General features: G+C 43.4%; 1 protein-coding gene across 1 annotated transcript in view; it reads right to left on the minus strand.

Annotated features, from left to right (window-relative positions):
* The window catches only part of mast1a (microtubule associated serine/threonine kinase 1a), an 88,061-nt gene that overhangs the window by 3,928 nt on the left and 56,135 nt on the right, over nucleotides 1-27,998 (minus strand). The window contains exons 7-26 of the mRNA XM_033970053.2: nucleotides 25,353-25,428; nucleotides 22,549-22,758; nucleotides 22,373-22,474; nucleotides 17,939-18,071; nucleotides 14,765-14,832; nucleotides 14,556-14,632; nucleotides 13,030-13,238; nucleotides 12,817-12,955; nucleotides 10,941-11,073; nucleotides 9,904-10,069; nucleotides 9,727-9,828; nucleotides 9,521-9,643; nucleotides 8,382-8,491; nucleotides 6,541-6,704; nucleotides 5,235-5,479; nucleotides 4,803-5,060; nucleotides 4,497-4,729; nucleotides 2,776-2,898; nucleotides 2,135-2,271; nucleotides 965-1,152 (exon numbers count right to left, since the gene is read on the minus strand). Of these exons, the coding sequence (XP_033825944.1) occupies nucleotides 965-1,152; nucleotides 2,135-2,271; nucleotides 2,776-2,898; nucleotides 4,497-4,729; nucleotides 4,803-5,060; nucleotides 5,235-5,479; nucleotides 6,541-6,704; nucleotides 8,382-8,491; nucleotides 9,521-9,643; nucleotides 9,727-9,828; nucleotides 9,904-10,069; nucleotides 10,941-11,073; nucleotides 12,817-12,955; nucleotides 13,030-13,238; nucleotides 14,556-14,632; nucleotides 14,765-14,832; nucleotides 17,939-18,071; nucleotides 22,373-22,474; nucleotides 22,549-22,758; nucleotides 25,353-25,428 (2,996 nt within the window). The remainder of the gene's footprint in view (nucleotides 1-964; nucleotides 1,153-2,134; nucleotides 2,272-2,775; nucleotides 2,899-4,496; nucleotides 4,730-4,802; nucleotides 5,061-5,234; nucleotides 5,480-6,540; nucleotides 6,705-8,381; nucleotides 8,492-9,520; nucleotides 9,644-9,726; nucleotides 9,829-9,903; nucleotides 10,070-10,940; nucleotides 11,074-12,816; nucleotides 12,956-13,029; nucleotides 13,239-14,555; nucleotides 14,633-14,764; nucleotides 14,833-17,938; nucleotides 18,072-22,372; nucleotides 22,475-22,548; nucleotides 22,759-25,352; nucleotides 25,429-27,998) is intronic.

The following is a 27,998-nucleotide window of genomic DNA, read 5'->3' on the forward strand; positions in this document are numbered from 1 at the left end:
GATCATCCGAGCACTACTATATCCCATCATGCACCGTGCCTACGCAAAAAAGAGGCGAAAATAGAGTACGCTACGCAATACACGCTCAAATGTAAGTACTGGTTTGCGTCACCTACAACAGTGCGACATGAAACTGTTGAAATGTGAGTAAAGATCTGAATGAGGCGACTCTCAGTGACGTCTTGTTCATTTGTGTTTAATCTCTGTGTAACTGACCAAACGGTGAGCGGGATTATCCTTTACACTTGTGTATTAGTGTAGCTGTCGTAATGTTTAATATTCGTCCTTATTTAAGAATATTCTTTTGTCTTTAGGGAGCGACGAGCAGATGGCGGAATTATCTTTCTGAGGGGGGCGAATGGGCACTTATTCACTGGGACAAATTCTCCACAAGCGAAAAGACGGTACACCCCTTGTCCCATTTCGGCACGAAGGCGACTACACAGAGGAGTACCCTTCTTCAGGTGGGTACTTCGAACGGTACATTGAAGGGTACTTTCAACAGTACTTTAAACGGTGCATTTGGCAAATTGGGACATGGCCTGAGTCATACTTAGCATAGTCATTCAAGCCCCTAATGAGTGATTTCATACCTATTAGCATCCTGGCTAGCCCTGTTGTTCTCTCTGTTTGTTGTTTTGACTTTGCTGTGCTAGGACTATGACTATGCTAAGTAGGACTCAAGCACAGAGCACACTTTGGATAGCACAACAGACCTAGCCTACAAATACAAACCCGTAAACAAGAGGTGTTTTGAGTTTCAGTGTAGTTAGCTCCTCGCTTCAGGTCGATATAAGGCGGTGTCCAGCAGTAATCTGACCAGAACTGAGGAGGCGTCTTGGATGAGCAGCGAAACATCTTCACTCCTTCAACGTTTTATCCAGTTGACAGATTTTATTTTTCTTTTGCGATGGTTATACTGTTATGTTTACTCATTTTCTGTAGTTTTCCACATGATTCTTACCCAGATACGACGGCTCGGGGGTGGAGCGGTATCCCTGAGTGGGAGACCGCGCAGACAAGCTGTGAGTCGGAGAGCCAGGAAGACTTTCGCTTGACGACAGGGAACGATTCAAAGACGACAGGCTGCGGCTCGTGTGAAGGAGGTTGGACTGTTTTGTGATCTTGCGAAACAATGAGCTGCGCTTTTTACTGGAAAGACAATGACAAAGAGAAAGAGAAAGACTAGTGATGTTTGAAATAAAGGAAACAAAATAACTGACAGTGCTGGGAAGTAACTAGATACATGTAATGAAAATATATGTTCTGAATAGTAATTTTGAGTAACTGTATGGTATATTCTGGTGCAGTTACTCTTTTGTTTCGTGGTATTCAGAAAACAGTTACTTTTCTAGAATCAAAGGAATACACTGCAGCAGTTGATCACAAAACTTAGGTTTTAAACTGCACAGAACTAGTGAGAAAACAAAGAAAACACAGCTCTTATGGTGAGGAATGTGTGATTTATCTGTTTCTGTTTTAAACTGTTTTTAATCCTTGGCACTCTATGGCTCCTGTCTGCACTCTATGGCTCCTGTCTGCACTCTATGGCTACTGTCTGCACTCTATAGCTCCTGTCTGCACTCTATGGCTCTTGTTTGCACTCTATGGCTCTTGTTTGCACTCTATGGCTCTTGTTTGCACTCTATGGCTCTTGTTTGCACTCTATGGCTCTTGTTTGCACTCTATGGCTCCTGTCTGCACTTTATGGCTCCTATCTGCACTTTATGGGTCCTCTGTCTGCACTCTATGGCTCTTGTTTGCACTCTATGGCTCTTGTTTGCACTCTATGGCTCCTGTCTGCTCTCTATGGCTCCTGTCTTTTCTGTGGCAGCGTCCAGACTATGTAACAGCGCCCTCTGCCTGTCAGATTCTCAGTCTTTAACACAGTTTAACACTAGACTGACCCCCCCCCCCCCCCCCTTCTCCCTGGCATTTAACACTATTTAGACATTGCATCTTGGTGTTTTCTTTTTCTTTTCCTATGTATCGTTGACTTTTTATGAAACCTGTACTCTGTAAATAATAGTATAATAATAGTATTCATCCCAACACTTATAACAAATCATTAAAATTATTACTAACAATGAAGTGCAGTCACATAAATCACAAAAACAAGAAGATATTACTCTACCTGTCTTGACTGTCTTTTGCCATGGTCTTTTTATTTCGTCGGGCCATTTTACATTTATAACTGGCTTTACGGGCAGGTCCCACTTTAATGGAGGTGTTTTCAAATGGAGTCGTCGTCACAGTCACCTTGTTACCGCTCTGTAAAGTATAAACATTTAGTATTCATCAGCTGTAAAACTGGTGGCAAATACAGAAAGTGTTAAAAGAAAAATTGTTTAAACGAACCATTTCTATTAGCCAATATATCCTGACAGAGGAATGCATTAAATGACTCACATTACACTGTTTTCTGATCTATGTTAATGCTGTTTTCTCATCAAAAACAGTATAAATATGCAGGGTTTGTGTGTTAAACATGTGTGAATGAAACGAAACACATCTCCAGGTCTGTTTTTGACGAGGAAACAGGATTATAACATGGCTTAAACCTCACAAAAGTCCATTTCGTGTCATATAAAACCTTGAAATCGTAATCTGAGAGTGGCCATGTTATGAATAATGTTTAAATATGTAACCCAATTAGCCTTAAGGTCACTTGGAGATGAGGGCACTTCATAAAAACATGATTAACGGGCCGCTTTAACCCGTAATTATCAATAAGAGAAGCGGTGATATTTCTGGCTCTGACATTAGCGGATGTACCTTGAGAATAAGTTCAACCACTTCAGTGTGGACCAGACCGTGGACCGGCTCTCCGTTGACGTGAGTGATGAGGTCACCAGCGCATAGGCCGGCTTCCTGAGCGGGGCCGCCGTCCTCCACGTGCTGGAAACACACGACAAAAGACAAAAAGGTGATTAATAATGCAGAGAGTACAGTAAAGAGTAAAGAGACATTTTCTGATCTGTTTTAATGTCGTTTCCTCGTCACAAACAGACCTGGAGTTGTGTTTTGTTTCATTCTCACATGTTTAACACACAAACCCTGCAGATTTAGGCTGAGAAAAACACTCTGTTCCACCTTGTGATGTCATGCAGTGATACAGGAAGTGCTCCACTGTGTTTTTAAACTCCACACACCTTCATTTCTAGAATCATTTGGGTAATTTCAGCCAATCTCTACTGAACTAAAGCTAAAAGATACACTGCCTGGCCAACAAAAAAAAAAGGTCACACATTCTAATAATTGGTTGTTCCGCCTTTAGCTTTGATTATTTCCCACATTCGCTGCGTCATTGTTTCGATTTCGCTTCTGCAACGTCACAAGATTTATTTCCATCCAGTGTTGCATAAATTTTTCACCTCTTGCATTGATGATGGTCGAGTCTGACGCTGCACAAAGCTTCTCCAGCTCATCCCAAAGATTCTCAATGGGGTTAAGGTCTGGACTCTGTGGTGGACAATCCATGTGTGAAAATGACGTCTCATGCTCCTGATCCACTCTGTCACAATTTGAGCCCGATGAATCCTGGCATTGTCATCTTGGAATACGCCCGTGTCATCAGGGAAGAACAAATCCATTGATGGAATAACCTGGTCATTCAGTTTATTCAGGTGTCACGTCATTCTGCTGAACCTAGACCGGACCAACTGCAGGAGGAGAGGACCTGTTTGCTTTTTTTTTTGGCCAGGCAGTGTATGTAAAGTCCCTGCTGCTGGTCCTTGTTTGTGTGGACGAGCCTTGATCCGACTTCTCTTGTGGTTGTTTCCTCGTCTGCGAGATGGCACCTGATTGGCTCCTGGGTCCCATAAACTGATTGGTGCAACGTCCTAGAGCCTGGGCACTCCTAATCCTTCACCTGCAGCTGCCACACTTTTAAAAGGACCCGCCCCCTGCCACTCTGTGCTACTGGATTCAGTCTGTGAACCACATGCCACTTTGTTCTGTGTCTCTGTGACTGTTGTCCTTTGTTTTGTGTTATTGTAATTCCTGTACTTTTGTTCTGTTGTGCTGTATTTAAGTTATACATTGAACTATTCTGTTGTAACTGTTCTGTTTGTTTTTACTTTAACATGATCTTATATCTCAGTTCTTTTCCCGTGCATCGTGTTATCTGTATATTTGCAGTAGTTGATCACAAAATTTAGGCTTCAAACTGCACAGAATTTGTGAGAAAAAAAAGAAAACGCAGCTCTTATGGTGAGGAATGTGTGATTTATCTGTTTCTGTTTTAGACTTTTTAATCGTTTAAAATAAATTATAACTAGTTTTACAATTTTCCATCCATTAACTGCTGAATGAAACAACTCCAGGTCTGTTTTTGAGAAGGGAACAGCTTTAGAACATGGTTTATAGCTCACAAGAGTCAATTTTGCATAATGTAAGACCTTAAAATGATAAAATGTCTATATATATTGTGAAAAAAGTGTTTGCTGTGTCACTTAACAGACACAACACAAAACATCCCACATCTTTATTCTTACCCAGACAATGTGGTGGACACTGTAGATGTCACTGTCTCCGATGTAAACTCTGATCGCTCTCAGGGTGAAGCCGTATTTCTTGCCGGAGCGGTGGATGGTGATGGGCGAGCGCAGCACACTCACCGCCGGGAAGAAGTCTCTGCTGGGAGACGAGTCCCGGGACGAAGGGTTTGAGGAGAAGGAGTGCGGGGACATCGGACTGGCTAAAGGAGAGAAACCGCCGTGTTGATCCACTGCAGACAGAAAGTTTGTTAATATTTGATCCACACACACGTTTGACACACAAGATTTACTTTTCTGCATTACCCGATGGTATAATCACAGAGAGCGCAGTTGCAGAGGCCGACTTAATGACTTTGTTCCCAGTTCGCGAGTTGCGTTTTTCACCATCTGTCGGTAGTGGCTTCTGCCGGGCCCTGCGGAGCACTAGATCATTGGTGACTCGTGGACCAAGAGGATCGTACAGAGGTGTGATCACGTCCCGATCGGGCGCGCTGAGGCCTGGGGACAGTGTGCTGATACTGGCGGTCGTCGCTGGAGGTTCTCCTTGTTTACAGGTCTTGTCTGTGAAATTGTAGGTAAACATGTAATTAAATATAGCTTTGGAAAGTGTTTACAAAAGTCTGCGCCCACACACTCAGCAGAAACTCAATCAGGTGTCAGTCACATGCGTTTCACCGCCTACACAAGCAGAATCTATCATTTTTCTACTTTTCTTATAGAACAAAATGCACACACCTGCCCCGTTGATCTCCTTCACGTGGTTCCTCTGCTCCAGGATGCTTGGAGACGGGACACAGGACCCGTCCAGAGAAGTCCCTCGGACCCTGATGGGGTTGGGGCGAGTCACTGATTCGGACTCTCCCTCCAGAGGTGAGGCGAAGCGGTGCGTGTCCATCAGAGCTGAGAAACGGCGTCGGGCAGCGAGAGGCGGGCTGGCGTCGCCCTCCATGTACACGGACTCTGAATAGGACAGACGCTTCCTACAGGGACACAGGACACGAATGTCTTCAAAAACAGAGAGTGGAAGGACAACAAAACCGACTCCCCTGACTTTTTTCTCTATTGACCTTGTTCTGCCCCGCCCACTTTTTCCATAAATGCAACTAAACTTCCGGTTATGTGGGAATCCTGTTCATTTCAATGGAGAATTTGGGAAAAGTTTTGGCACTAAAATTTTACATGAGCATCTAAGTAGGTTGGTTTGTGTCAGATGTTCAATATCTATGTGTAACAAAAAGTCAACACTGCACAGATTCTCTAGAGCACATGTGTCAAACTCAAGGCCCATGGGCCGAATCGGGCCCGCCACATCATTTTATGTGGCCCGTGACAATGGAAATTAAAAGGTATGACTGTTTTAAAATGTCAGTTTATCATTAGATACACAGTTAACCAGCCATTTTTTCATGTCTATGCAAATCCATATGCAATATTTGTAACTTGAATAAGCGATAAATATAGAAACGATTGATTAACAAGATTAAAAAGTAGTTGCATTTATTTTACATTAAATTTGGTTACATTTAGTGACGTTTATCTTACAGTTAGTTACATCTGGCCCTTTGAGAACCACCATTTTGTTGATGTGGCCCTTTGTGAAAATGAGTTTGACACCCCGATCTAGAAAACGGCTCTGTAGTCCTGTCAAGATCAGCAGCTCCACGCAAAATAATACAACCCACGGCACAGCACCTTCCAGAATAAGGTGAAAACAGTCACAGTTTTCTAAGTACTATATTTCCTGGAGTATAAGTCGCACCGGAGTATAAGTCGCACCAGCCAAAAAATGTATAATAATGAAAAAATTTTAAAAATCACACATTAATCACACTGGAGTATAAGTCGCACCAGCCACAAAAAGCATAATAATGAAAAAAAAATTAATTCACATATAAATTGCACTGGAGTATAGGTCGCACCAGCCAAAAAATGCATAATAATGAAAAAATAATAATAATAAATTCACATATAAGTCGCACCCCTGGTCAAACTGTGAAAAAAGTGCAACTTATACTCCAGAAAATACGGTAAACGAGCTCACATTTCAGGAGATCCCGTCCTCCAGCCTTTGTCTCTGACGCTGAAGCTGCCCAGACTCTCCCTCTTGGTCACTCGGTCGTCCCGCGGGCTCCGGTGCTCTCGACGGGACACTGAGCTCGTGGCTTTTTGCTCCAACTGGGCCAGATGCTCCATACTGCTGTAAACCTGAGGCGTGATTTCAAACACACGTTAGTCTGTGTCTTTACGTGCAAAAAAAATGAACTACTTTTGAACAAACGTAGAGGAATTCATCAGATCATTATGAACCAGATTTTTGTTTATGACTCGACGACACAAAACCGACGTGTTCTATAAATAATACGGATTATTCTGGATTCACGCGTAGCTCGAAGGCTAACAAAGAACATGAACAGCTACCAAACAATTCATTTTGAAAACAAGTAATTAAGTAGACAGAGGTAAGGCCACAGTTACTGGATAAATGAGTCCTGAGTTACACAGCTGTGAGGGGGAGGACAGCAGCCAAACGTCTAAAGAATAGTTCACCATGGAAACAACTACTGCAGCTGTTTCTCTCTCGTGTTAAGTACAAAGAAGATTAGAACCGTATTAATAAGATAAACAAGCCGGTAAAAGAGTGGATTTAGTATAAAACAAGATAATTTGTTATTAGCAAAACAAACTCACATGTAAAGTGAGTATTTTTTTGATGGTTTTAAACATTTCAGTCCATAAACAAAGAGGAACGTGGCACAGAAAAAGAGGAGTGATAATAAGGATCAGGCTGGGAAAGGCCACGGGGCGACGCTGCAAAAACTGAACGCACAAAGATCAACGGAGAAAATGAGTCTGAACAGGCTCTGGGTAAATTCCACGCGTGTGTCCAGGTCACACGCTCGTTTTCATCTTTCATCCCCCCCTCCGACTCTCATCAAAGTAGTTTTAGGACGACACGCTGTAGCCTGAGCCTCTGTGTAAATGTCAAACGCAGGGAGATTAAAGGAGATGAGGACAGAGGGACAGAGGGACAGCAGGGGGACGGAGGAGCAGAGGAGGGACAGAGGGACAGCAGGGGGACAGAGGGACAGCAGGGGGACAGAGGAGCAGAGGAGGGACAGAGGAGCAGAGGAGGGACAGAGGAGCAGAGGAGGGACAGCAGGGGGACAGAGGAGGGACAGCAGGGGGACAGAGGAGGGACAGCAGGGGGACAGAGGAGGGACAGAGGAGGGACAGAGGGACAGCAGGGGGACAGAGGAGCAGAGGAGGGACAGAGGGAAAGCAGGGGGACAGAGGAGCAGAGGAGGGACAGAGGGACACAGAGGGACAGAGGAGGGACAGAGGGACAGCATGGGGACACAGAGGGGCAGAGGAGGGACAGAGGGACACAGAGGGACAGAGGGACAGCAGGGGGGAGAGAGGAGGGACAGAGGAGCAGAGGGACAGAGGAGGGAAAGAAGGGCAGAGGAGGGACAGAAGGACAGCAGGGGGACAGAGGAGGGACAGAGGGACAGAGGAGGGACAGAGGGACAGCAGGGGGACAGAGAAGCAGAGAGACAGAGGAGGGAAAGAGGGACAGAGGGGCAGAGGAGGACAGAGGGACAGAGGAGGAACAGAGGGGCAAAGGGGTAGAGGAGGGACAGAGGAGCAGAAGGGCAGAAGGACAGAGGGACAGAGGAGGGACAAAGGGACAGAGAAACAGAGGGGCTAAGAGGCAGAGGAATAGAGGGGCAGAGGTCCACCGGAGGAGGGGGAGAAGGACAGAGGGGCAGAGGAGGGACAGACTGACAGAGGGGCAGATCGACAGAGGAGCAGAGGACACAGAAGGACAGAGGAGGGACAGGAGGAGGGACAGGAGGAGGGACAGGAGGAGGCGGGTCAAACCTTGCTGAATCGGGGACTGCAGGAGGAGAACTGCCTGATCTCCACGGGCTCGTCGTCGTTGGTGTCGTCTTCTTCGTAGGTGTTGATGTGGTGATATCGGTCTGAACGCGCTGGGGACAAAACAACAACAGACTGAGCCTCCATCACAGTTTGACTCTGTCCACACTGTCCACTCTGTCCACCCCATAAACGTCACGGATAACGTTTAGTTTCATCGTTTTCCGTGTTTCGTATGTGTGTTTTTGACTTCTACTTCCTGTCTGTTGTGTTTCGCCTGTGCCTTGTGTTTCGTTACATTTCCCTTTGTTCTTTGTTCATTATTGTCATTATCTTGTCCTGCTGTTCGTACATTTTCTGTGATTCCTTGAGTTTGGACTATTTTGGAAGGGGACCATGTACAAATTCATCAATCTGACAAAAGAAAAAAAACGATTTTCACCAGATTTAGCTACTTCTACTTTCCGTCTGCAGACCCTGTGCAGGTGAACACACATTAAAACACACATTTCATCACAATTACATTATAAGACTAACAGTTTATCATTAAAATTAGCTGGAAAATACAATAAAATGTCTCCATGTCCAAAATATAATGTTTTCTACAGCCCAAACACTTATAAAAAATCATTATGTGCAGGTTTTTACAGTGAAACAGAACAGAACAACTGAACTAGACCCAGTGCGATTTTATTAATTATTATAAAATTATTATTATTTAACAGTTTTGCATTTTGGGTCTTAGTTTGAGAACGTCCTCGCGACAGAAACAAGCATGGGACGACGAGCAAAATAACTGCGATTAACGATAATATCACAATAACGATTAAAATTAAAAACAGTTTAAAATGATTATGGATATGAATGATTGTTATTTTAATGTTATGAATAAGTTCCATGTTTAAGCAGCTTTTGTATAATTGTACTTCAGTATATTATAATATTGTGAATAAACAGGGCCCTCGACAGAAATTTAAGGGCCCGGGTCAAGAAGCGTCACAATTCTGGGCCCCGGGACAACTGTACGTCTAAAATGTCCTGCAAACGAGTATTGTGTTGTCTTTTTATTACGATAAAAATAAAAATATTCTTGTTTATCGTCCCATCCGAGTGAAGTAAAATAAACACTGAGAGGTACGTACTGTCGAAGTAGCTGGTGTCCTCCTCTGACTCAAGGTGTGGGACAAACTCCGCCTTTTGTCTCAGGAGGCTGTTCCAATCCAAACCATTGAAGAACGAATGCTCCTTCACCTCAACGGCGCCACCTAAAGGGTAAAAACAGTATTAAACTCATGTGTGGAGTTTATACAGGTGTAGAGATCCGTTTGGCGCCCGTCGGTCGTCGTACCTGTCCCTAACCTCACGAGGGGGTTGGTTTGCAGCAGAGCAGAAATGAGAGACTGGGCGTCGCCGGGTAGAGCGTCGTCCCCGTTGGGCCAAACGATATCGTCTGAGTCAGAGATCGGGAAAGGTCAGAATAACACGAGGCGTCCAGAGCGAGCGCAATAAAAACGGCGCGTCTCACCTGTGATCACCTGCCCAAACAGCTCCTCAGGGGTGTCGCCGAAGAAAGGCACGCAGCCAACCAGGAACTCGTACAGAATGATCCCCATCGCCCACCAGTCCACGGGTTTACCATAGCCCTGACGAAGGATCACCTCTGGAGCGATGTACTCCGGAGTACCACACACCTGAGAGGGGGAGGGGGGGGGAGGAGGGGGAGGGAGAGGGGGAGGGAGGGAAGAGGGAGAGGAGGGGGAGGGAGAGGGGGAGGAGGGGGAGAGGGAGGTGGGGTGGAGAGAGGAGGGAGCGGGGAGACAAGAGGGAGGGAGGGGGTAGAGCGGGAGAGAGAAAAAGAGAGATGGAGGGAGAGGGAGAAAGAGGGGGGAGGGAGAGGGGGACAGAGAGGAGAGAGGGGGAGGGAGAGAGGAGGGGTAGAGAGAGGAGGGATGGAGGGAAGTATGGAGGGAGGGAAGGATGGAGGGAAGGGGAGTGAGGGGGTAGAGAGGGAGAGATAGAGAGAGGGATGGAGGGAGAAAGAGGGAGAGAGGGATGGAGAGGGGAGGGAGGGGGAGAGAGGGGCAGAGTGAGAGAGAGAAAGAAAGAGAGATAGTGAGGGAGAGAGACAGAGAGAGAGATAGAGGTGGAGTGAGAGAGAGAGAGAGAGGGATGGAGGGAGATGGAGAGGTAGAGGGAGAGAGATAGTTCAGATAGAGATAAAAAAGAGAGATAGTTTAGATAGATAGATAGATAGATAGATAGGCAGATACAGACAGATGGACAGATGGATACACAATTTTTATTGCTACATTTTTCTTTGCAAAGTCAGAACATTGATCATAAAACACATTTAAAATCACAATAAAAGAAAAGAGCAGCGCGGCCTGAGCTCATCTGAGGGAGTTCAGAGGTGATGCCATTAGAACGAAGGTTTTTATTTTATTTATATGTTTTCACAGGCCAGAGGGACAGAACAGAGAGACTCTACATCAGACTGTTTCATTTGGGTAAATGTGCTTATAGTTCACTAAACGAGAACAGGATTTATAAAACTGTACAAACCTGTTTATCGAGGAACTCCCTGGCGTCTTTCTCGATGTGTCCTTCATACAGGTTTGTGGTTAGACTCATTAGACCCATCTTTGATAATCCAAAGTCTGTGAGTTTGATGTGGCCCATAGAGGTGATTAAAAGACTGTTCAGAAAGAAAAAAAACAATGAGACAGTCAGATTAATGTGCACTGTCCCCATTCAAATAAACTAATAATAAAACAAATTCAAAAGTTAAAGATGAGGAATGTGTTACTTATCTCTCAGGCAACCACAAAACAGCTTTATATAAATAAAAGCTCAAACATTCTGAGACTTTCTGGGCCAAATACGACCAGGAAATAGTCTTATCACATCAGTTTATATGTGCAACCAGGATATCGACTGAACCGATATTTGGAAGTCGATATCCTGAGAATGATTTTGTGATATGATTTTGATTTAAAAGTCCCGTAAAGTGACACTTGTAGCTTTAAGTCATGTTCTAATGCAGTTTCCTCATCAAAAACAGACCTGGAGTTGTGTTTTGTTTCATTCACACGTGCTCTTCATTATTAGTTTGTTACATCTCCAAACCTCAAAACGCTCTGTTCCACCTCGTGATGTCATGAAGTTAACAGACGCTTTTACCTTTAGTTCAGTGGAAATCGGCAATTCCAGGTCTGAAATGATCCAAATGATTCTAGAAATGAAGGTGTGTGGAGTTTAAAAACACAGCGGAGCACTTCCTGTATCGCCACACGATGACATCACAAGGTGGAACGGAGTGTTTTGAGTTTGAGAGAAGAACTAACAGCCTAAATGTGCAGGGTTTGTGTGTTAAACGTGTGTGAATGAAACAAAACAAAAAAAAACACAGCTCCAGGTCTGTTTGTGACGAGGAAACGACATTAGAACAGAACAGAAAACGGCGTAACATGGGCCGTTTAATTTTCCACCAATACAATGCAGCCAGTTACATCAGGTTACACTAAAATACTGTAATCTTGTTCATGATTTGCCGTAGTACAAATGTCTTTACTCAAAATAACGTGTAATAACGACGTTTGGCTCCAATCAAATGAAGCTAATCAAGGCTAGCACTTATAGCGGCTAATTTGGATCCGGGTTCCTTATTTGGAATTCTGACTGCGAGTATCATAGCAACCAAAAAGCCCATCCGGAGCGAGGCTGTTGAACGCAAAGCCCCTCCCCGCACCACATTACTGGTTTTAGCAGGGAGCGGGCGCTTAGCAACACTGTCAATCAAACCTGTTGCTAACGCTAGCGGGAGTGACCTCAGGGAAAGAAGGCGCCTGATTTGTCTGTTATTAATGTTCATATCTTGATTTACGGACACAATAGTGAAATAAAAACACCAGGATCATGTAGAGCGGGTTAATACGAACATTTAAGACCAAAATGCGTCTGACAGCAGCAGAGACAGAGAGAGGGGCGGCCATTTTGTTCATGTAAAGAGAATTGGACCCAGAGCGGATGGAGCCAGAAGCGCAACCATGCTCACTTCCTATTTGGAACGCGGTGGCTAGCAGGTTAGCTATGTCCATTTATATAAACTAGGTATGACCAAACTGCGGCCCCCAGACCAATTTTTCTCGGCCCTCAAGCTTCTACGTGAATTGGCCCATATTACCTTAAATAGTACTTTTTACTCTACATTTCTGAAAATCAAATATTTAATGCATCCCTTTGAGGATTTAAGCATGAATAAAGCTCCAGTGGTTCAGTTTAACTTGTAATAAACACACAGATTTGAAGTATTCACTGTATTGGTGACCAGTCTATGGCCCTCAATCGGCCCTCAGCTTTGTCTATGTTTTTATACGTGGCCCTTAATGAGTTTGGACACCCCTGATATAAACAGTCCTCGTCAGGTGGGAGCGCTCACTTGTCGGGTTTGAGATCACGGTGCACGATGCCGTAGTTGTGGATGTATTCAAGAGCTAGAACGGTCTCAGCAAAGTACATTCGTGCAAGTTCCACTGGCAAAGCCCCGATGTTTTTCAGCAAAGTGGCACAATCTCCACCTACAAAACACAAACATTTCAAAACGGACACAAAACTTGAGTTCGATGTGAATAAAAAAGTGAAATCGTTTTACCTTCCACGTACTCCATGACCATACACAGGTGTCGACGCGTTTCAAACGAGCAGAACATCGACACCACGAAGGGATTCTCAGCGAAGGTCAGAATGTCTCGCTCCACAAACGCCTGTTCGATCTGGTTCCTCAAGATCAGATTCTGCTTGTTGATCTTCTTCATGGCGAAACGCTGGCGTGTTTCCCGATGGCGCACAAGGTAAACGGCGCTAAAGAGGGCGATACGAGACGAGGAAGTCTTTAAACGAGCCGACCACGTGTTTGTGTTTAATCTTTAAAACCCTCGCTGAAAAGGCTGAGGGTTTATTTTTAACACGTTCATAATTAGAGCAAAAACAAAAATATACAAAAACATAAAAAATATCACAAAAAAATATCTATTCAGCTGTTTCTGTTAAAAAAAATTCAGCACAAATCTTTATAAAAATCACCATATTTGAAGTTTTATTAGGTCTAAAAATCTGCACAAAATACTTCAAATTTTTACTCTTAAAGTACATTTTAAACAGGCACTTTAATACTTTTGCTTAAGTAGAATTTTCATGTGATACTTTTAGTTTTACTTGAGTATTTTTTGCCCAGGTATCTATACTTTTACTTGAGAAACAATATTGAGTACTTCCTCCATCACGGCCCAAAAAGCATAAAAAACTCAGAAGATTTCCACCTCTTTTTCTTATATATATAAACAAATACTACAGCCGCACATTTAATCTCAAGATCGAAGAGCGTTTGAGGATACTTCTCTGAACTAAAATGAAAATAAATACCGTATTTTTCGGACTATAACTCGCCATTTTTTTCATAGTTTGTCCAGGGTGCGACTTATACTCAGATGCAAAATGATTCAAATATATAATTCCACATCTTTGTTATTGTCACACATAAGGACGCTCTAGACTTGTACAAGTATCTACTCCTCCTTTACATTGAACATTTAAAATATCAACATTTCGGTGATTTAAAAAAGAAAGACTGAGAAAGACTGAACAAAAACGCCCCTAAAATAAAATCCTATTCTCCTGAGCGACACTTCATCTTCCTCTGGAGTTGTCGGAGTTGTTCAGAATCGACACCGAGGATGAAAAATTCAGTGGATTTATTGATTTGGAGTGAGATCCAGAGTAAACGTGTTGCTTGTTTTTTCTGCTTTATTTATCTGATTAACTGTTAATATCTTACGTTAACAAACCAGACACGTGTTCAGTTCTGTCTGTGCTTCATGGAGCTGAATAAATATAAATGTGTTACATTAGCGTTAGCGTTAGCGTGATGTACTGATATTCAGCCTGTTGTTCCACATTTTATTATTTCTATTAGAACTTGACTTTAAAGATAAAATGTCTGGTCTTGGTCTCGGATTTTGTCAAATAAATTTCCCCCAAAAATGCAACTTATATGTTTTTTTTCTTCATTATTATGCATTTTTTGGCTGGTGCGACTTATACTCCAGAGCGACGTATAGTCCGGAAAATACGGTAGTTGTTTTTGAACAGTGGTTAAATGAAAATGGATTCCAGTTTTACCCATAGGCCCCGTTGCTGATGAGTTTGATGGTTTGAAAGTCCTCTTCAGACGGCGGTTTGATGGCTCTTGGTTTCCCCTAAAGACAACAGCACAATTTAAATGGTAAATAGCACATTTTCACGTCAACAAACTCTACCAATTGAGACACTTTTCGCCCCGGATTTTGCACACGTTTAAACTCCAGACGTGTAAATCTGAGTGCGTTCACCTCTGTCGAATCGTCCGTCTCCGGCGTGTGCGGTCCTTCGCTGTCGTAGCTGTCGAGACTCACGATTTCTGCGGGAAAAACATGTTAGCGAACACGTTAGCGAACACGTTAGCCCACTGTCACGATGAAAAGAAAAGCAAGTCTGTGCACAAACACTCGCCTCCCACGTCGTCTTATTGAAGCTGGTAACATTTAACAAAACATCTATTCAGGTTTTGAAACGGTGAAGAAATAAAACAAAAGAACGAAAAATCTTAATAACGCCTTTGTCTTTTTGATTTCTTCATGCCTCATAATTTACACGCGCAGATTTGGCAGTTCTTGTAGCATTTTTTTGCGTTTGACAGCTGCTTGAACACACTGTTTCAAAACTGGAGAAAATAACTGACTCAAATCACTATGAGACAACAATGGAGTTCTGCGGTTATTAATTCCTCGTAAAATAACATAATACTTTTGTTTTTTGGTCTTTAAGTACATTTTCAAACAGGTGCTTTAATACTTTTATTTAACCCTCTGATGCATGAATTATGAAAGCCTTGGTCAAGATTTTTATTTTTATTTTTCTGAAGTATTTTTCTTCTTCTCAGGACATGAAAAAACATTGTGAACTGCCTGTAAATATGAATTAACTTGTGTTCTATTGTAAATATACAGACATATGTTTCTTTTTATGCTTTGAAAAACATTTCAACATTTTTGGGGAAATTTCAAGACTGTTTAGATGCAATGTTTAGGCCTGAATAAGAAAACCAATCAGAGGAAATTTACTTGCAGTTACGCCGACTGACCACTGAATTGATCTCAATGGAGTGTGGCAGCAGAGAGCACTCCACATAAACCAATGCATTAAAGAGAAAGTTGTTTTAGTAGCTGTGCACCAGAGGGTTAAGTAGATTTTTCATGTGATACTTTGACTTTTATTTGAGTAGTTTTTTGCTCTGGTATCTGTACTTTCACTTAAGTAACAATATAGTTTCCCCTCACTATAACGCGGTTCAGCTTTTGCGATCTCAGTGTTTTTTAGTGAAGTTTTACATGCTTTTTTACAGCGTATATACGTGCATTGTGTCCTGCGTCCTGATTGGCTGATGGACTGTAGACCATTGTCCTTCAGTCTCCTCCGTGCCATCTCATTTTCTGGACTATAACTCGCTCTTTTCTTTCTTTTCATAGTTTGTCCGGGGGTGCGACTTATACTCAGATGCGACTTATATGTGGAATATAAGTCGCGTCTGAGTATATAACTTCACATCTTCGTTACGGTCACACTGACAACATGACAACCACGTTTTTTTCTTCATTATTATGCATTTTTTGACTTATACTCCAGAGCGACTTATACTCCGGAAAACACGGCAAACGTTGGATCGCAGTGTGACTCTGAAGTGCTGTACGTTTGCGATTTGTTTTCTCCCCCGACAAAACCCACAACGTCGATGAAACGTTCTGCACCGACAAAGGCGCCGACGAAGGTTTGAACTTTGTGTTTAAACGAGAGAGAAATGTGAGAAAATGTTAACGCCTGTGTGAGAAAAGTGTATAAAGTGTGTGGTGAGGGGTTTTACAGACAAAAACATAGAGAATAATCATAAAAAATAAAGCTGATACTTCGCGGATTTCGTCTATCGCGGGTTATTTTTTAGAACATAACCCCATGCGATAAACGAGGGACCACTGTACTTGAGTACTTTTTCCATCACTGCCGTCACTCAGTCTCTTTTTGACAGCTGCTTTAAAGACTGTGAAAAAATAACATAACTTACGGTACAAAAAAACAACATTTTGCAGTTATTAAATCCTCGTAACATAACTGAGCTGCACACGAGTCTCAAAATGAAATAAATAAAAATCCTTGTGGGCGTAGTTGTGCTAGCAGCGTCGTGTGTGGGCGTACGCTGCAGCACATGCAAAAGACACAAGACAAATACTCGGATATTTCTTAGTAGTTAGCGAATTGCGTGTAAAGATATATTACTATTGAAACGCTCTCGCTGATGAACGGCCCCTGATGGATTACACTGCAGATGTGAACCGGAGCCAGGCCTGAAGTTAACACATGATGATTAATGAACGACTGCACAGAGCAAATAGTGCAGCGTTTAAAGCCTCACGCTGACCGGCTAAAACTGAAAACACTCTGTTCCACCTTGTGATGTCATCATGTGGTAATACAGGAAGTGCTCCACTGTGTTTATTAAACTCCAATCTCCACTTTCACTAGAATAATTTGCGTCATTTCAGCCTTTGAATTGCCAGTCTCTACTCAACAAAAGCTAAAAAAGGAGCTATTAACTTGAAAACTATCACTTCATGACATCACGAGGTGGAACAGAGCATTTTGCGCTTTGGAGATGTAACAGACTGATAATAAAGTGTGACTCAAACATGTGTGAATGAAACAAAACACAACTTCAGGTCTGTTTTTGAGGAGGTAACGACATTATCACAGGAGTCAATTTTGCGTAATAAAGACCTTTTATAGTATAGAGTAGAGTATAAGTCGCACCAGCCAAAAAATACATAATAATGAAGAATAAAACAAATTTTTCACATATAAATAAGTATAAATCGCATCCCTGGGCAAACTATGAAAACAAGTGCAACTTATATGTTTTTTTGTTCATTATTATGCATTTTTTGGCTGGTGCGACAAATATTCCAGAAAATATGATAATTGAAAAGCTTTTGAATGTAATAATTGTGTTATTAATGCTCAACATTTTAATCTGTTTCACTGTTTCAACAGTTTCAAGCCGTGCAACCCTCATATTACCACGTTTCATACTTCAGTCATGTCTTAAAACACAAATTTAATCCAGCGTTTCCTATAAATTTGGCTTGGACTATGACAGCACGAGCAATTTATATTCAAATAATTTAATTTTCTTCAATTTGTGGAGCATAGAAGTCACGTACTGCCGATATTTAACCTTTAACCAGTCATTTTTTGTCCAGTGTTGTCACTTTTTTAAGTTTATGATAATGATTATGAGCAAATGTCTGCGTAATATTTCAATTAGGGCGTTGAATTTTGTCGTGCCCGTGTATATTCCGGGTTGTTTTTCGGGTAAAGTTTGAGACTAGGGATGGGGAGGTCACTGTACTCTCCTGTATTAAAGTGAAACCCTGATAATGTGATGATGTAACGACGGTGAAACGTGCTCGGCTCACCCTCCAGCGGGTCTCGGGTCAGGCCCAGCTGGCTGATAATGTACCGGGGGATGTCTTCCTTCATCAGCTGCCCCTCTTTGGCGTGGTCCTCGGCCGCCTCCAGCAGATGGTAGAACTCCTCCGGATTGAACTCCTGAAAGCGTCACACAGCCGTACATCAGTTATAATATCATTCATTCACGTAATTAAGTAAATATGATTATGATCGCTCCGTCAAGTTAATTAGGCGCAGTCAAAACGCAGCGAACGCCGTCTACGATTAAACGATCAGCTTTGTTTCTCAGCTCATCGTCTAAAGCGAAAACGTTTATTTAAAGCAGACGTATTGCGCTCGTGTCGGCTCTACGGCTGTAATCTCTGACACCCGTGGATCATTATGTTAGAATTTGCATATTTTAAATCGCAATATTCATCTAAAACGACTTAATAAAAGAAACACGTCCGCCGACTTCCGTGTTTGCGAACTCGGAGCCGACGTCGCCGTAAACGTCATCATTACGAAGAAAGAAAGACGTTTGTTAGTGTCTCCGATGGATAGCTACAGATGACATTAACAAGTAGCGTTTTTGTTTGTTTTTTTTCTTTTTTTGAACCACAATGATTACGCAACGCTGCTAAATCCTACGCGTGTCATCGATTAGCGAAAGAAAATCGGAAAACAAAGTAAGTCCAGAGCGGCGAAAACGTGGGTCGATCGGCAAAATGGCGTCTTGAAAGTAAGAGCTTAAAGATTGATCAGACGTGCACGAATCACTCCAAAGAATGACGTATGGTTAAAAGCTCTGAAAAGTTGATTTTGCGGAAAAGTTCTGCTTTAAACCTATAATTTATACACAAATGTCGTACCAGGGCGTAGACTGGGGTCGTGTTCTCTGGGCCAAGTGAACGCAGACATACTGTACTCCTAGCTAGCGATTATTTGGATAATTTTAGCCCAGGGGTTGCCAATATCGCCACTGAACTAAAGGTAAAAGGAGCTGTTAACTTGAAAACTACAACTTCATGACATCACAAGGTGGAACGGAGCATTTTGAGCTTTGGAGATGTGACAGACTAATAATAAAGTGTGACTCAAACATGTGTGAATGAAACAAAACACAACTCCAGGTCTGTTTTTTTTAAAGAGGTAACACCATTAGAACACGTTTTAAAACTCACAAGAGTCAATTTTGTGTAATTTAGAAACTAGAATGAAAACAATAGAAATCGGCCGATCGATATATCAACTCGATTTCAATTCAATTTATTTTTGTAAAGCCCAAAATCACAACAGCAGTCGCCTCTTAAGGCCGAACAAAATCAACAATGAAACAGACATTGGTCAATAACAGACAAGCAAGCCTGTCCTTAGACCCTCATAAAACGAAGAGAAACCTAATGCGACTAACGCGATCTCAGTCTATATCTGCTCCGAACACAACTTTAACTTCAAACTACATTCATAAAACGTCTCTTTCCCCGTGTAATTCTTCGTAAAGTCCAGTGGGATTCAGTTTTCCTTCTGTTCCTGGATAACATTTTGATTACAGCGCCGCGTTTGAGTTTGCCAACACTATTTCTTCGCTCTCTCAGTCCTTCCAGTCCAGCGAGAAGAGAGAAAAAGAGAGAGAGAGAAGTGGGAATAAAACAACCTCTCGTGTAGTTTACTTCGCTGGAGGATAATATCATCCCCACTCGACCAAATCAAACCGAGACGGGCTCGAGCGCAGCGGAGACGAGCCGACGACAATGGGTTTTTTTGTGCGTGAAAACCAAAAAAAAAAAGGATCTCTCACACACGCGTGACCCCGGCGACCTTTCTGATGGTCACCGTGGCAACAGAAAGATGAGCCGGGGGCCGAAGGAGTATGTGAATATGTGATGCCGTCAATCAGCGGCTAACGCGGTTTCGGCGATGGCTCCGTTGTCGGCCTGCTCTTTCTAAGTGAAGTGAGTTTTTTACGCAGTGTGTACGGTCACGCCAAGGACACGGGTTGATTTGTTGTGCGCTCTAGACTCTTCTGCGTTATTTTAAACAGTACAATCATCCAGAACATCTAAGGTAGAAGTGGCAAAAAAATAAACGTCTGGCCATCTCTGCGCGTCCATTGGTTGTTTTTGATGAAATATCCAAAAGCTAAATTCACAAATGTTCGACTAGACTCCAGAACTCACTGTACGACAACAAAAATCTGCATTTGTACTAAATATTATTGGCCCCAACCACAGGCCTGAGGACCGGTATCGTTCCGTTTCGCATTCGCTTCCGGGCCGCAGAAAAACATTTATCAGCGTCCGCATCTTCTTCAACATAACTTTCGCCCGTCCCTCATGACACGCTAATAAACTCGCCGGTTGATATAAGATATAATGCATCAGACACGACACACAAAAGAAGAGCCACAAGCGAGTGAAAATGAGCCAAAAACAAAAGTCTTTGGAGAGCTTTTTTGCAGAGGGGAAAAGGTCAAGAAAAATAAAGCTAAATTTAACAGACAACACCAGGAGTTCTACTTAAAATATGTGTTGGTCGCTACAGGTGACTCTCGCGCTTTTTGCTTTTTTTTCTGGCTCATTTTTGTCCATGGAGCTGTTGTTTTTCGGCCCGTGACTTCCTCGACACACAGACTCAAAAACTATTTACATCTCAAAACATAATCGAAGCGTAGAGCCACAGACGCAATGTGATATTTGAGGTTATAATGGTAGAAATATTTAAATTTGCTGTTAAAAGTACAACTTATGATCATTTCGGTTCAGCAGGAGGCGTGAGGGCCAATAAAAACTGCTCTGAGGGCCACATTTGGTCCCCGGGCCATAGTTTGGACACCCCTGATTTAAGGAGAGAAAGGTTCAGTTTAATTGTGTCTGATCCAAAGTCTGTATCAGTGATGATTGTGAGCGTAGCCTGCAGTGTCCCTGTTGTTTAACTGATTTTCCACGACTATTTTCTTGATTTTCTTGTTTTAGCTGTCGGGTACAAACTAAATATTTAGCAGAGTTGTAGAGTTTTATATTTGCTCTCAAACTGTAGCAGATTTTTCACATTTTATAAGTGTTTTACAGAAGAAATGGAAACGGTAATATTATGGTAACGGTAACTTTTCCACTTTCAAGACACTCAAAGCGCTTTACGTCAAGGAACTACTCATCCGTTCACACACACACACGTTCATCCACCGGTTTACACAAACACCGGGGGCGAGGTGGGTGAAGTGTTTTGCCCGAGGACACAGCGACAGCGTCTTCTTCGGCTCACTGGACAAACGCTCTACCGGCTGAGCTACTGTCTAAACTCACTGATAAAGTTCTAAAGGTTGTGACGTCGTCTGTGAAACCTCCAGGGCCGGTTCCGACTATAAGCAGACTGGGCAGCTGCTTAGGGCCCCGAGGCCAGCAGGGGGCCCCCAAGAGTATACATCAAGTTTTATTGGACGCCGGGCTTGTGTGTTTGCAGCAGCCTAAATATCCCTCTCAAACGATGACTGTAGCGCATAAAGCATTTTCTGGTGTTTTAATGAACGGCGGCTTAAGCAGGTTACGCACACAGAGATGGCAAAATGTAGGCCTACAAAAAAGATGTATGGTAATAAGTAAAACGAAGCTGTCAACAAAAAAAATACAGCTACGAGACGTCTTCCTTCGCCACCTCCCAGACAGAAGAAAACCCGGTGCCTTTGAATTTACCAGCACTTCACCTTTGCCCACGTGAACCCCGCCCCTCACGCATTTGTTTTATATCTATAATAGTAAAATATCTGCTGCTGCTGCGTTTGTTTTTGAGTCGGGCAGAGGTGAGGGCAGCTCTGTGTTTACACCGGAGCAAGGACCCCACATAATGTAAATGTAGGAACACTGTCGCCAACTGGAACATATTAAAATCCACCAGAAACTTGTCTAGAATTAAAAAAATCTTGACCCCCCCCTTAATATATTTGTGTTCTGTTGTTGTGACTGTGGTCGTTGTGTCATTCTGGATGTTTTCAGTCTGATGTTGTTCAGATAAACACAAATAAAACTGGTCAAAGTGATGAGAGCAGAGTCAAAATGTGTCAAATGTGAATCCATAATAGTACATCCGCTGTCGGGGGGCCACAGAGACAAACTCAGCTTAGGGCCCCCTGAAAGCTGGGACCGGCCCTGGATGCTCTTCAAATGCAGCCGTTGAAGGTGGAAAAATAATGTAAATGTGGAAAAATAATGTAAATGTAAGAACACTGTCGACAACTGGAACACATTAAAATCCACCAGAAAGTTAAAAAGAAAGTTTAGAATTTGGGGCCCCAGAGACAAACTTAGCTTAGGGCCCCCTGAAAGCTGGAACCGGCCCTGGCAATCTCTATAAATACGACGCAAAACTGTATTTCTGTAATTCCGTTGAAAGTAACGCGAGGGATTGCGCCGTCGTCCCGTCACTACGTCCATTATTACGTGGGAACAGCTTCATAAACTCACGAGACACTCCAGGAGCCGGGCTGGTCTGGAGATAATGATAAACAGCTTTTTCACCAGCTCGGTCACAAACGTCAGCTCTGAACTCTCCGAGCGCTCGTGGGCCTGCGGACACAGAGGCGGGTGGTTAATTAAATCCATGTATCATTCTCCCGCTGGGGTCGGAGGTCAAAACCCACGTCGTTCAGCAGCTTCTCCAGGTTTTCCTGCAGCTCACAGAAGTACACACCGGTGATGAGGCCTTCGCGGGACTTGGCGAGACAGTCCCGGGACATCTCTGCGATCTGGTGGTGGATGAAGCTGAGGACCCCGTCGGCCAGAGGGAGGGTGTTCTCTGGGGAGTAGCTGTTGATGAACTCGGCCAGTCGCTCCTCCATCTGAGCCGTGGCCTGGGTCAGGAAAGATGGGTTTTTGTTAGTTTGTGTGCGTGTGTGTGTCTGTGGGTGTGTGTGTGTGTCTGTGTGTGTGTGTGTCTGTGTGGGGGTGTGTCTGTTGGGGTGTGTCTGTGTGTGTGTGTGTCTGTGTGTGTCTGTGTGTGTGTCTGTGTGTGTGTCTGTCGGGGTGTGTCTGTCTGTGTGTGTGTCTGTGTGTGTGTCTGTCGGGGTGTGTCTGTCTGTGTGTGTGTCTGTGTGTGTGTCTGTCGGGGTGTGTCTGTCTGTGTGTGTGTCTGTCTGTGTGTGTGTCTGTGTGTGTGTCTGTGTGTGTTGTGCTTTTCGCTAAGTTAGTGTCTATATCTGTGTGTTAATGTTGCATGATGCACAAAAAAAATTGTATCGTTTCTTTCTGCATTTATATAACACATTAAATATAACCTTAAAGGAGGGAGGAAGAGAGAGGGAGAGGAGGAGAGAGAAAGAGGAGAGGAGGAGAAAGGGAGATAGAGGAGAAGAGAGGGGGGAGAAAAGAGATGGAGAAGAAAGTTTTAATACAAGGGCTCATGGTTGTCTACGTCTAAAAACTGAACAATAAAGAGGAGGAGAGAGAAGAAGAGGAGAGAGAAAGAGAAGGAGACAGAGAGAGGAGAGGAGCAGAGAAAAAGAGGAGAGAGGGAATGAGAGAGAGAAAGAGGAGAGAGGGGGAAGAGAAGAGATGGAGAAGAAACTTTTAATACAAGATCTCATGAATGTCTACGTCTAAAAAGTGAACAATAAAGAGGAGAGAGGGAAGGAGAGGGATGGAAGGGGAGAGAGAGAGAGAGCGAGGGAGGAGGAGAGTGAGAGGAGGAGGAGAGGGGGAGGGAGAGACAGGAGAGGAGGGGAGAGAAAGAGGAGAGAGGGAGAGAGAGAGAAGGAGAGAGAAGAAGAGGAGAGACAAAGAGAAGGAGACAGAGAGGAGCAGAGAGAAAGAGAAGAGGAGGAGAAAGGGAGAGGAGACAGAGAGAGGAGAGGGAGAGAGAGGGAGTGACACAGAGGGAGGAGGAGAGAGAAAGGAGGAGAAAGGGAGAGGAGGAGACAGAGAGGAGAGGGAGAGAGTGGAGAGGAGGAGAGAGGGAGTGAGACAGACGGAGGAGGAGAGAGAAAGAGGGGGAGACAGAGAGAGGAGGGGAGAAGAGAGAAAGAGGAGAGAGGGAATGAGAGAGAGAAGAAGAGGAGAGAGAAAGAGAAGGAGACAGAGAGGAGAGGAGCAGAGAAAAAGAGGAGAGGAGAAGAGAGGGAGAGACGGAAACAGAGAGGAGAGGGGGAGAGAGGGAGTGAGACAGAATGAGAGGAGAAGAAGAGGAGAGAGAAAGAAGGAGACAGGAGAGGAGCATTGAGAAAGAGAAGACAAGAGAGAGAGAGAGAGAGGAGGAGGAGGAGGAGACTGAGAGAGGAGGGGAGAAGAGAGAAAGAGGGAATTAGAGAGAGAGGAGAGAGAAAGGGAGGGAGTGAGAGAGAGAGGAGGAGAGAGGAGGAATAGAAGAGGTGGAAAAGCAGCTCTGAATACAAGATCTCATTATCGTTTACATCTAAAAACTGAAATGGGGGGAAACGCTTTTCCCAAAAAATGGATTTCAAGGACCTGTAAAACTGTACATTCTGTGGAGATAAACATTTATAATCACACCTGCTCCTTATTTAATGTTTTTAATTGACCTGTTTTGTTTTTATTTGTATTTTTCAGTATCTGTTTGTGTTTTACCCTTTATCCAAATAGATTAAATATAGATATTAACCCACTGAACGCTCTTCTTCTGCACTACACTTTATAAATACCACCTTCAATAGTATCACTTTTATTTTACACACCAGTGAACATGACACACAGTTATTTCAGTTTCTGTATCTTGACCGCACGCTGGTCTTCTGAGAGCGGCACATTTATTGATCGTTGTATTGTAACTGTGATCTTTCAGAGCTGGAAAACCTCTTATAATCCCTCGGAGCGGCGATTCAAAAGCAGAAAACCTTGTGCGTCTGTATTTGAAGGCAGCGGGCCCATTATTCTCCAACCAAAGTAATCAGATTTCATTTTACCCTATAATTTTCCTGATGTTGGTGGCGACAACGAGAAAATGTGTCGTGTGTAAAGAGAGATAAAACTGTAAAAAAACAACACGCAAACGCAAAAATACAAATGTAACGTAAATTTCCGGACTATAAGCCGCTAGTTTTTTCCCCATGTTTTGAACCCTGCGGCTTATACAACAGTGCGGCTAATTTATAGATTTTTACTGCCTAACGGCCACCGGGGGGCGCTCTAACAGTAAATGCAAAAGTGAGACATGGGGAAAGATTATGAACTGATGCTTTTCAGACACAGTTTACAAAAAAAAGAAAGAAAAAAAAGCAAAAAAAAACCTTCTGTGTACCGTCTTTCTGTGTAAATATCACATGTTACAACACAAAAACCTGCGACTTATATTCAGGTGCGGCTTATATATGGACAAAATTGATTTTCTTTTCAAATTTGGCTGGTGCAGCTTATATTCAGGTGCGCTCTATAGTCTCAAATTTACAGTAGGTTTGTGTGCGTTCGTTTTATGTTTTTGTGTTGTGAGACTGACCTTAGGGAAGCGCTCCTTGTAGACATGGTTCATCATCACGATTTCATTGTCATAGCAGGAAGGAGAGCGCCCCGGGCTTAAGAGACACAAACATGGAGGAAAGGGCAGCAATATAAACCACACACTGTTAGAACGAAGGAACGAGGGATGGAGAGAACGCACAACGACACGAAAGAGGGGGGGGGAAAGCTATTTCTTTACACTTGAAGGAAGAAATCAGTTATAGCGTGAGTGTGCGTGGTCATTCTGTCCGTATTTCACGCTGATGCATTCACCCGGAGACTCAGCGCTCAAAAGAATCTGCATCTTTCCTCTACGTCAAACTGAAAGACGTTTTGCACCTGTCATAAACGGGGTCCAAAACTGCACCACTGCACTTCCTCCGCTGTGTAAGACTCAAAAACTAGACAAGAAAACAGCCTCCTAATGGGATTCCTGTCAGCCGTATTTCTTTTACTCTGGAATATTTTTCGTCTAAACGGTCCTGCGGAGTCGTCAGAAGTTTCTCTGATGTGAAGATATGGCAACAGCTGCACTCGTGTCTGGGATTAATTTGATATAAATGTCATTTGGCTCATGCTTTGGTTTTACTTACATCAGCGTCGCAGTTACGCTAAGGCAAGGTGAGCGAAAAGTCCTTCCCAGAGGCGTTACAAAATGGCTGCAGCTGGATTCGGCAAAGACGTGAAATCTTTTAGGAGTATCTAACTATTTCTTCAACCTGTCACTTGTCACTCTGAGATAAAGAGAGCGGAGTGCATGAATAACGCTCTGTAAAGCGTCTCTGAGCGCTATATAAATCCCACACGTTATTATTATTATTATTAAAGGGCACATTTTACGCTGTTTTCAGATTTTTTATAATGTTTCTTCATCGCAAACAGACCTGGAGTTGTGTTTTGCTTCATTCGCGCATGTTTAACGCACAAACACTCTGTTCCACCTTGTGATGTCATCAAGTGGTGATACAGGAAGTGTTTTTAAACTTCATACACCTTCCCTAGAGAGATTTGTATGATTTTCGAGAGATTTGTATGATTTTCACCCAGGAATTGCCAATTTCTACTCAACAAACGGCAAAAGGTAGTCGTTTAACTTACTACTACCGCTTTTCATGACATCACAAAGTGGAACAAAGCATTTTGAGCTTTTGGAGACGAAGCCAAATTAAGAATAAACATGTGTGAACGAAACAAAACACAACTCCAGGTCTGTTTTTGAGGGGGTATAAGATTATAGTGTGCCGTAATGCTCAAAAATAGAACTTAAAATAGAAATATCAAAATGACTGAAGAAGCACACTGTATTTTACACCTGGCAGCAAACTAAAAAACAAACAGTAATTGTGAGAATAAACAAGACAGAGAGAGAGAAAGAGAGAGAGAGAGGGCATTTATGTTGGAAAAGCACAAGAGGAGACGTTATCTAGGCCACTGACTGCAAAGAAGCTTCATATGAAAACTGCATACTGATAAGTACTGTGATGTTGTACACAGTCTGCTGCATCCAGAGGGGAGGCTATATAAAGTAGAGCTGACACTGATGACGGCATAACTGTGTGTGGGTACGTGACGTTTGGGGGAGTAACGGCTTTTATTCTGTCCTGTGGTGTGACAGGAGTTTGCGGCAAAATCCCCAAATTATTTTCAAAAATAAATCAGTTCGGCAACGTCAAGATCTCCGTCTGTCTGTGTGTTTCTGCCCTGTCTTAACCTCCTCGCTTCTGGAGTCTGGAGCTAAGGCGGAGAGTCCGGCACCACCCACTACACACCTACAGCCAATCAGCAATCAAGCCTCCACCTCTGGATCCTACACACTCCGTCAGATCGTCAGTGTATCCTCCGTGGTACTGTTTCTGCTCGGCTCAGTCTGTTTTTTTGTGGTTATGGTCGTAGTTCTCGGTTGGTGTTTCTCGTTTTTTCGCCAGATCCTGTTTCCTGGACCGCCTTGCACCTCCGCCTCCGCCCCAGCTCCCTCCGACCCGCTCCTCCAACCAGCGTTCACATCCTCTTGTCTGTAATAAACTCTGTTAAACCTCACTCCGAGTCTGTATTTTTGATCCCCCAGATGTTACGTCCGACAACAAATGTGAGGAAGCCATGTCACAAGTTGTCATGATTTGGGTTTTTTTTGTGTCTTCTGTGATGTTTTCCCCCCTCCCTTCTGTGTTTGAGTCTGGAGGTGGGCGGAGACTCTGGCACCACCTCCCCACACCCGCTTCTGATCAAGCCTTCACCTGTGAGTACTAAAGGACTGAGGACCCGACACTCAGGGCCAGATCGTCTTGTCATCTTCCAGTTTTTCTTCATGTCATGCTCTGGTTTATTTGTTCGTGTATCCACCGCGATCCCGCTCCCTGAAACCGCTCCACACCTCCGTCTCCAACCCAGCTTTCCACAACCGGTACCAACACCTCAGCCTCAGATCCAGCTCGTCTCAACTGGTACGAGCACCTCAGCCTCTGACCCTGCGATCCGCGACCTGCCCCAAGACGACTGCCTACGACACCGCTCTCACCTGTCCGCTCCGTCTACCTTCATTCACATTCCTGTATCTGCAAAAAAACTATCTTTGGTCTCTCCGTTTGTACGACACAAGTATTGTAATATTTTTGTGCAGCTCTTTTGAGACATTTGAGACATCTGC

Source organism: Periophthalmus magnuspinnatus, chromosome 1 (assembly GCF_009829125.3).
Source record: "Periophthalmus magnuspinnatus isolate fPerMag1 chromosome 1, fPerMag1.2.pri, whole genome shotgun sequence".
Lineage (NCBI taxonomy): Eukaryota > Metazoa > Chordata > Actinopteri > Gobiiformes > Gobiidae > Periophthalmus > Periophthalmus magnuspinnatus.